The sequence below is a fragment of the Eurypyga helias genome, unplaced genomic scaffold (genome assembly GCF_000690775.1).
Source record: "Eurypyga helias isolate BGI_N326 unplaced genomic scaffold, ASM69077v1 scaffold19357, whole genome shotgun sequence".
NCBI classification, from domain to species: Eukaryota; Metazoa; Chordata; class Aves; order Eurypygiformes; family Eurypygidae; genus Eurypyga; species Eurypyga helias.
In genome coordinates this window covers 16,688-26,329 of record NW_010263904.1, presented here as the reverse complement: position 1 = coordinate 26,329, position 9,642 = coordinate 16,688, and the positions used below count along the sequence as shown (strand labels likewise).

Below are 9,642 nucleotides of genomic sequence, written 5' to 3'. Positions count from 1 at the left end.
CGTGTAATGTTTCCTTGGGTTTAGGGGACAAAATCTGCTTGGACAAACTCTTTACGAAGACTTGGTGGATGTGGGTGGCCATAGGGATTGTTGCTGTAGAGGAATTTAATGAACTGCACCAGTAAGTGTTTGTCCTAACAATCCTTTAGGATGGCTCTGGTGCAGCAGTTTGCACTAAAATCCCTCCAGATTTGGTTCAACTCAAAATTACTTCTTGGGGAAACTCACAGGTGTTCTTAATATCATTTTGAAAATATCTTGGGCTTTAACTTTTATTTTTTTGAAAGTGTTTGAGGTGTGATTTGCAGGGAAGTCAGGGCGAAACAGGAAGAACGCGATGCTTTGTGCATCCCTCTGCCTGGCAGCACCAGTTAACGCTGGTACAGTTGTTAGGCCAACATAAGCACCGATAGAAAAATGAATGGGTAAAGAGAACTGTTTGATAAAAAAGGAGATAGTGGGTGTGATGCAGTTTGTGTGCGCTATTTCAAGCAAGGCAGAGGTATAGGTCATGTTACTTCTGCTCAGAAACTGAATCCCATTTGACTGACCGAGAAGCAGACCTCTTGTTCTCCTCAATGCTCTGTTTGGTGGAAAGAGGAGGAGCAGAGATAATGACCTTTGGGATTTATTGCTTATGCTGCCTGACACCAAACTGAAGTGTGATACAGGGCATGCCATGCTCTATATTCTGATTTATGTGTGACAGAATCCCAGATTTTATTTATGCAAGTCGGATCTGTTGTATATACCGAGCGTTCCTCAAAGCTTGAGGAGGAGGGATGTACATCTCTATGCCAGGGCACCGCTTGTCTGTCGTGGACTTGGAGGGCTCAGTCTTAGGCTGCAGCAAGAGGCTTGTTTCATCTCCAGCAATGCCAGATGTCAGTTTGGGGAGTGAATAGACCAGTCCTGAGAGATGCTTTATTGCAAAAATGTGCTGACTTCCTCTGATGGTCCTGCTGTGTCGAAGGCTGGTGTTAATACAAGGGGATGTGTCCCTTCCGTAGCCCACTCGGTGTTGGATGAGTGTGGATCTGTTAACATAACCTTGGTGTAGCTGCAGCTCCACAGGACTTCTCCAGCGCTTCCTATTCCAGAGTCGCGTTACTGCTGGGGAGCTCGTCCAGTGGGCCCGTTCCGCCGCGTTGATCCCAAACAGAGTTTGGAGACTCCTGAAACCACGGTTTGGGTGGGAAGGCAGCAGAATAGCTAGTTGTGTGGCTGTAGCTGGCTTCTTGTTGAAATTGTTCCAGTAAGACTCTCTTCTCCTTCTCCACCCCAGGTTTCTGCTCTCTGGCAACCTTCACGGTGGCTCGGTGGTGGCAAGCTATCCCTATGATGACTCTCCCACGCATAAGCCCACAGGAGTCTACAGTAAATCGGCTGATGACGAAGTGTTCAGATATTTGGCAAAAGCTTACGCGTCGCATCACCCCATCATGAGAACTGGCAAACCCAATTGCCCTGGCGAGGAGGGAGAGACCTTCCAGGATGGTATCACCAACGGTGCCCAGTGGTATGATGTGGAAGGTAAGCTGTGCTGCCGACCTCTGCAAGCTCACCTAACACTGTCTTGCAGGATTCTTGCTCCCGCTGGGAACTGACATCCAAACCAGTGGTGATTAGCACAGAGGAAAGGATGGTGGGTGAAGTGATATTTTTAACTTTGAATGTGTTCCAGCAGCGTTAAACGTAGGGAAGTGGCATCACAGGCACACTAGTAAGTGCTTGATGAATCACAGCTTGGGAGATGTTCGTAGGGAAGAGATCACAGCGAACTGGAGGGTTCTTCCCGACCCCCTTAGATGCTGGAGGGTTACCCTGCATGTGGGGGGGGCTTCATTTCCCAAATGAATTGTGGTTAGGTTTCCAGAAAGTTACTAAAATTTGATACAGGAAAGAGGAAACTATTGTTAAAGGCACTAAACCAATGCTAATACTCTGTGAGGGCTTTTTTAACCTCCAAACTTGTAATTTTGTAAATGATGATAAAATAGCCTGCTGTAAAACTATGTAAAATGGGTTAAATGCATGGTCTCAGCTGGCTGAAAGCGGGGTAGGGAACTGCTCTGCTGTTAGACCTGTGCAGACAGCAACAACCGGCACGGCCTGTTCTCTACCACCAGTGCGGTGGGATCTAGAAGGGATCCACAGTTGGGTCTGCTTGGACTTCTAGGAGAACTCCTGCTCCCTTTGTTAGGCAGCTGCTTTGGAGGCGTTCCGAAAATGAGCAAATTCCCTCCCGGTGCCACCCTACTGCTGGTGTGGAGGTGTCTGGTCTGGCTCGGGCGTGCACTAGACTGCGCCGTGCGCATTCCTGTTGCTGAAAATGAGATTTAAATGACAGTTCACGTGACAAGAGGCTCTCGTGGAAAAGGCTCTGGGGGCTGGGGGGAAGAGGAATCTTGGCCGTGTCATTAGGAGTGACACCATTGCCGTGCCCCCTCGGCGGATGTTGTACAACCGCGGCCTCGCCAGGCAGCGCAGAAACAGCTGTGGTGAGCACACAACAATAACCTTGCATAAATGACCCGAAACAGCTGTGGAGCTTTGCTGTACCTGGGGTGCTCTGCTTTCCGTCGTGGTAGGGCTGAGAGATGATGGCAGGAGTGCTGAGCAAGCAGTGAAATCGGGTGTTGTTCATCCTCAAGAGCTTAACAGATTTTAATAAGACAGCGTCTTTCCAAAAATACGGGCTTTCAAGCTGCGTCCTGTCTTAATCCTCTGTCCACCTTGCTTGGGAAGGAGGGAGAAGGATCCAGTATTGGGCTTGAACACATCACCTCTGTGCTGGAAGAGGAAGTCTTGATTTCAGCGGTGGCTGAATCATTCCCCAGCATTTTACTGGTCAAACAGATGTCGTGTTCGATGACGATGCCATCTTGCCTCTTTCTCTACCCCCCGTCTCCTTCCCTCCGCCCCGTCGAGCGCACCAGCCCCAGTGTTTGCTGGCTCAAGGTTCACTCTGCAGCTGTGAAAGTCCAGCAGGAGGAAGGGTTTGTGTAATCTGGTGAATTTGCTTACGAGGGAACAGGATATCCTGGATGAGCTGCGCTGCCTTGTGCTGGTGGCGGTCGTTATCGGCAAACATCTCGGGAGGTTTGTTGGCTGCAGCTCTGAGGTTTTCTGCCCTTGTAACAAGCGGGATGGGTGTGCTCTGAAGGCAGGGAGGTTTCAGAGCTTTGAGTCTCTGTTCCTCTGCCCCCAGTGAGTGGCATTTTTCGCTCCAGCATTAACTTCTCGCCCTTCCACCAGGATGTGAGGCACCCAGCTAGTGGCTCTGGCACTGGAGCACGAGCTTTTTGGGCTGCCTTTGCCCTGTCAGCGAGCAGAGCAGTGGTTTCACCTACTTTCCTTTCACAGGAAATGGCAAGGTGTGAATGGAAGACCCAATTGCTCTGTGCCGCCGTCACTGTGGCCTACGTTATGCCCCGTAGCCTCCAGCTTCTGCGGAAAATAAACCCTTTTCTGTGATGAGCCACAGTCTCGGTGCTGGTGGCTGTAGGGGATTCACGGGCAGAGATTACGGGGAGCCCGCACTGACGCGAGTTCTCAGAAGGGAGCGTTGCTGGGGGTGGCAGAACCTGTGCGGTTTCTCCCCGAAGTGGTAATTTACGTCTTGTTGATGTTAAAGGTGCACACGTGGAGGGTGGTGGCAGCCCATGGAGCACCTCCCAGGCTGAGGAGTTCAGGTGAAGTGTCGCCCCTGGGCGCTGAGATCCCGGGAAGAGCTCGGCTGAACTAACAGATACCGCAGAAGCCAGTACACGTGTGTTTCGGTGTTGTGTGAAGTTACTGTGTGCCTTCGGGGTTTTAGGTGTTAACGTTTCTTTTTAGTGGTGGATGAAGAGCAGGCAAAGGGGAGTCGTACACAGCGGCAAAACCACTGCGGTGGCTGTATCGAGTCATCTGACTCGCTCAGCTCTGTGCCAAGGGCTGCTGAGGCTCGTACTCAGTCCGGGAGGTCTTTCCCAGTGGTTGTGGAATATAAACGTGTGGTAAAAATGAGGCCGGGGAAATCCCGGTAGCCTGAGGGAGGTCCCTAGGCTGAGCTCTAGAGGTAACCGGAGCACACCGTTCTGTGAACGGTGCGGGGCACACGCTTGTGGCCTGCAGATCAGGTTGTGCCAGGGGAGATTGCAGACTCCAGGAGAATTAAAGCCAGGAAAAACAAAGAAATGAGAACATAATGTCTAAACAGGTGGAAATTTTCCTGCCACGTTTTATCATGTGAAATCAAACATTCTGGAAAGCCAGCTGCCATGGGATTCATTGGCCTGGAGTTACTTGTTTAGGTTTCTGCTGGTGCCAGACCCCATTAACTTTCATTAGAGTTTGCAAACAACCTTTTCACGTGTGTCAAACCGAGGTGGCGAGTACAAAGCACTGGAGTCATTGTTAAGGTCAAGCGTGCGCAGAGAAGGATGGCGCTCTGCCAGACGCCCGCCTTGGGCTTCTGCGTTCCAGCTGCTGTAGATAAGCACATCTCTGACTGGGAGACTATCTCTGTTGTACACGCTCTTACTCTTCCTTCCTTTTTAACGTCTGGGGGTTTTAACCACTGGGTGGCTGGTTCAGATCAAGAAAATACATGCAAGTTTGGTCCAGGTGATGCTTGGAAAGCGGTTAAGAAAACGCCTAAGTCTTAGCAGCAGGAAGGACAGACACTTGCCTTTATTTTGTAAAGAACCCGATTCAGAAACTGAATTCAACGTAAGGTTCTATAGGGTATTTTGTGGGCAGCGTTGGAAGGTGTGGTCATTATTTGCAGTCCCTTCCTCAAAGTTATTTTCCTTGCTTGTTTGACTTTCTGATGTCCGAGTGTTTGAGGCGTTTGTGGTGCCTACCACGAGACACTTCTCAGGTTGAAAGTGGATTTAGGAGAGGTGTGTGGTTACTAGGTTGTTTTGGTGGTTAGTAGCTACACCAAGCTTCTGAGCAGCTTTTAGTGGCATCAAACTTGGAGCAAGTAAACTGAGCACTGAGAACAGCAGATGCTTGTGGCATCACTGTGGTGTCCTCTGTTTCCTGGGCACGGCAGAAGTTTTCAGCCACGTCTTTCTGGGAGATGCACAATGCCCTTCTGTCTTTGCGTTTTCATCAAAATTCTCCTTGAGAAAAGTCTTGGCTTGATGGTTCGAGGGTGTGATGCCTCTTTGCACATCTAACACGATCTGCAGGGCAGTGCTGTGGTGGTGCAGCTCTCAAAGACTCTGCCCTCCTCCTTGAGAGAGCCCTGAGGGCTGCCGGGCCATGATGCAGCTGCTGGAGCTGGAGGCTGAAACCTCACCTCCTCTGAGCTTTAATGGCTTCAGACTGATGGACCCGTTTGGCGCCGCTGCTCACTGGTCTCATGCTGCGAGACTGTCAGTTCTGTCCACAGAGTAAGCAACTTGTGCCCCGTGTTTAACCACGTCTCTCGCTTGCTTTGTGCCCGCTGCACTCTCACCAGAGCGGACACGACTGTTTCTCTGCTTTTACTGAGCTGCAGGTCTCTTATCTCCTAACGTCTGCTCCAGCAAGAGCTGGAATTAGGTTTCTGCATAGTGCAGTTTGAAAGTCGTCCTTCCTGGCTGGCTGGGAAGGCTTCTTCTGGCACGTGGGGTATTTATGGTATCTGGGTCCCCAGGCTCGCCTCTGGAGAGCTGCGTTCTGCTCGCCTGCCTGGTTTGAGCTTGGCAGGGAGCAGAGGCATGCCTGTCAGCGTGAACTTTGCAGCGTTTGTGCTGCAGGAGGGCTGGGATCCTTGTCTGAAGTGCAGTCCTGGAGCTCAAGGAGTGCGACGGAGCAGAAGGGATTGTTCTCAGCATTTCTGTGACCTGCTGCCAGCCAGGGACTGGCTTGCTGTGACGGTAAGCTGCTGACGTTTGCTTTGCTTCCCTCGCTGGTAAAACGGGTATGATGCCTCGCTGGGAGGCCGAAGCTTTACCCAGTGTGGGCTGAAAGACACCCTGTGAATAAAAACTGCTGGAATAAATCCAGCAAGTTATCCCAGGTATTACCCAAAGAGACAGGTAGGGTAGAAGCACTGTAGTCTGACAGCCCTCTGCCTTGGGCGTGCCTTTTCTGCCCTGCTGATGGGAGGCTGTGTACAAGTCTCTTTACACCTCCAGATCGTCTGCGTAGCCAGGAGAGGCTGTGCAGATGGTACATGGAAAAATACGTAATTCCATCTGCTGTAAAAATAACTGTCCTGCTCTGCAACGGGGCCGCGTGAAGGCCAAATATGTGCAGCGGATGCAGTCCAAATTCTCAAGCATGCAGTGGGCTACTTTCTTGAAGAGGCAGTTTTAGCAAAACTGATGTAGCAAGCTCTAATTTAGTCCGTTGCTGCTCTATTATGGGTGAGCATCTGTCCTAAATTTGCTTGAATGGCAGTTGAAGCACTAAATATGCTTCGTAATGGCTCTGGTTTACGTATGGATGTTTTCAAATGCATTAGCGTCCTGCTAGGAACAGATGGTTATAGGCTGGCAAATTGTTTCACTCTGCGTGGTGTTTACTGGCGAGGGAGCAGCCCGCTGGGGGTTACTGTTCCGAGCTGGGTAACAGGAGCTGAATAAAACTGAGCACGTATCAGATTCCCAGGCCTTGTTCCTCTAACCTCTTGAACGGAGTTTGAGAGTTTTAAAGTCCTCAAACACTTTTTGGCCCCTTGTGCTGGACAGAAAAGTCTCTCGGGTTTTGATCTCAACCTATGCACAAGCTGCAGTGCTCTTTCTGGTGGCAATAGGCACTTGATTTGTGACAAGGAAAGATTCGTGTTCCCTTAGCAGCAGGCTCCCAGAAGAATTGAGAGGAACTGGGACATCTTTGATCTGGTACCACCCCGCGCATCTTCCCAGGGGTCTGTTCTAAATCCTACTTTATGCTGTTCATCCAGCTCTGCGTTACCTGAGTGTGGTGGAGCTGGTGAGTTCAGAGCAGCGGTCCCTGACCTTCTGGGACAATGAATGATCACAGCCATCACATGTATTAGAGGACTCCCCTGCTTGGGAAGGTGCTGCTGGCAGCTTTTCCTGGCCGTGCATTGACATGGCCTCTGTAAATCATAGAATCACGGAATGGTTTGGGTTGGAAGGGACCTTAAAGCCCACCCAGTCCCACCCCCTGCCATGGGCAGGGACACCTTCCATAGACCAGGTTGCTCCAAGCCTCATCCAGCCTGGCCTTGGACACTTCCAGGGATGGGGCATCCACAGCTTCTCTGGGCAACCTGTCCCAGTGCCTCCCCACCCTCTCCGGGAAGACTTCCTTCCTGATGTTCCATCTCAATCTCCCTCTTTACGTTTAAACTCATTACTCCTTGTCCTGTCGCTCCCTGCACTTGTAAACCACACCACTCCCCCCCAGCTTTCTTGTAGCCCCCCCAGGCCCTGGAAGGGGCTCTAAGGTCTCCCTGGAGCCTTCCCTTCTCCAGGCTGAGCCCCCCCCCACTCTCTCAGCTGGGGCTCCAGCTCTCCGGGCATCTCTGTCGCTTCCTCTGGACTCGTTCCAACCGGTAGTGCATTTGCATCGTGGTATTGATCCATTCTGGCAGGTTAATTGGCCAGCACCATGGAGGATCCCTGGCTTGTGAACAGTTAGGCAACTGCTCAGAAAAAGCCAGTGGGGTTTCTCAGAAGAGCGCTAATGTTGCGCTTTGGTGTGCAAAGCGAAGGGTGGGAGTACAGAGTGGGCATTTCTTGCAGAGCTGTCTGCTGGCGTCCTGCAGGCCGGTGCCATGGCGTGTGGCACAGGCTTTCTGCTTTCCTTCCTCCTGAAGTCTGCATCTGCCTCCTGTGGGGCACATGTATAGCTGTTCCATGGCAGATGGGCTTCTGAGAGCCAGCTTGACTTCCTCGGCTCATCCCGAAGAGACCCGCTGCCCGCGCGCCTGTGTCCGCCTGACGCTGGTGGGAATCGCTCAGTCGATTGAACTGGGCTGAGTGGTCCCAGGTGCTTCTGTGCCGGCTGGGATGGAGCCGTCTGTCTGGATTGTCACTGTATAAGGTTGTGTAGCCCAGAAAATACTATCAGTATGTGTAAAACTGCGTGGTGCGTTTTCCATACTGCCACAACGGCCTGTTCTGCGGGGTGGGGGAATGATCCTCTCGTGTGGCCATGACGTCTGGCTGCAGTCACGTGTCAGGATGACTCCAAAACCTGTTCTACAGACTCGTGGTGGTTTTGGAATGTCCTTTTTTGCTGTTGAAGACTCCCGTGAACATTCAGAGGGCTGAACATTTGCAGTCTTCAGCAGCAGGCCAGCGTCTGAGCTCCAGATCATGAGTGTTGATAGCCGCAGACCTCAGGTCCTGCTGGCACATGATTCATTCCGGTTTGAGAAACAGGTTTGCGTGCTGAGGGTTGAACGTCAACTTCAGCAAACAGGGTCGGGACAGTTGCTGGAACAGGGTGAGCTTGTTGATTCACAGCAGTACCTGTGGTTTCTCTGAAGGGCAAGAATAGCCAGATGAGCTTAACACTGGGGAGCAGTTCTGCGTACTCCTGGTTTTCTGGTGCTCGTGGAGGCTTGGCTGGTTTAACACTAAGCTAGCAAACTCTCCCCGGGTGCTGCGACATCCTTCAGTGGATTAAGATTCCTGCCTCAAAAGAGGAAATGGGGTGACTTGGCTGCAGCGCTCAGGGAAAAGAACAAGTTTTCCAGGTGGACAAGTCTGTGTCCTGTCCTCCTCTTGCAGGAGCGGGCTGTTGTGGGGTCACAGGAGTCCTCAGCAGTGAGGGAGGCATCACTGCCCTCCCAGGTCAAGAGGAGAGCTTCCTGAAGGTGACTTGCCACGGCTCACTGTGTGCTGTTTCCATGTCACACTTTGCCAGACTTTCTGCTAGGGCTGCTCTAGTTATCAAGTAAATAGAAGCCTTCAGATAAGGAGTTGGAGGAAAAGAGCAGCTGAGGAAGTAGAGAAGGGGAAACATTGTTCTCCTCTCACCTAGAGTTTGCCGAGACCTTGGGATAACAGCCGTGTGGTCCTTGAAACTGATTTCACCATGCAGATTTGAGCTGCCCCCTCCCAGGTTGATAGGCTGGTGCATTCTTTTGTATGAGGGCCTGAAGCTCATTTTGGGTGGAGTAACCTCGCTTGCAGGAAAACCTCACAAATCTAAAGGTGACTTGGAGTGCACAGCAAAGGAGTCGACAGTGGTAATGTTCAAACTCCAGCGTGCCTTCCCTGGCTTCCAGGATTTGTAGTATCTGGAAAACGTCTTCTCAGTGAAATGAACCCGTATGAATTTCCAAGTGCTGTGCTGCTGAGTCCAGCTGGCAGAGCAGTACGGCTGGAGGGACTGTCACCTTTGAAGTGTCTGAGGCTGATTTGAATGGCTCAGCATGCCGGTTACTGGAGAAACGGAGCTCAGCCTCCTCCAGCGCAGGCTCACGATGATCTGATCTGACTTTTCACTTAGGTTGTTCGCTCCGGTGCCGGGGTGACATCGTGGTGAGATGCCGTGGGGGCTGAAGGACAGGGAAACGGCATGCTGTGGAGAGGTGTCTGTACCTTGCTCTTAGGACATGTCTCTGCCTCATTTTCTCAGGTGGGATGCAGGATTACAACTATGTGTGGGCCAACTGCTTTGAGATCACGTTGGAGCTGTCCTGCTGCAAATACCCACCGACCTCCGAGCTTCAGCAGCAGT

At 51.5% G+C, this 9,642-nt stretch overlaps 1 protein-coding gene across 1 annotated transcript in view; it reads left to right on the top strand.

Annotated features, from left to right (window-relative positions):
* Positions 1–1,285: 1,285 nt before the first annotated feature.
* CPD (carboxypeptidase D) overlaps positions 1,286–9,642 on the top strand; it is a gene marked incomplete at its 5' end in the record, with an annotated part of 22,656 nt that continues 14,299 nt past the window's right edge. Inside the window, 2 exons of the mRNA XM_010156238.1 lie at positions 1,286–1,533; positions 9,541–9,635. Of these exons, the coding sequence (XP_010154540.1) occupies positions 1,286–1,533; positions 9,541–9,635 (343 nt within the window). The remainder of the gene's footprint in view (positions 1,534–9,540; positions 9,636–9,642) is intronic.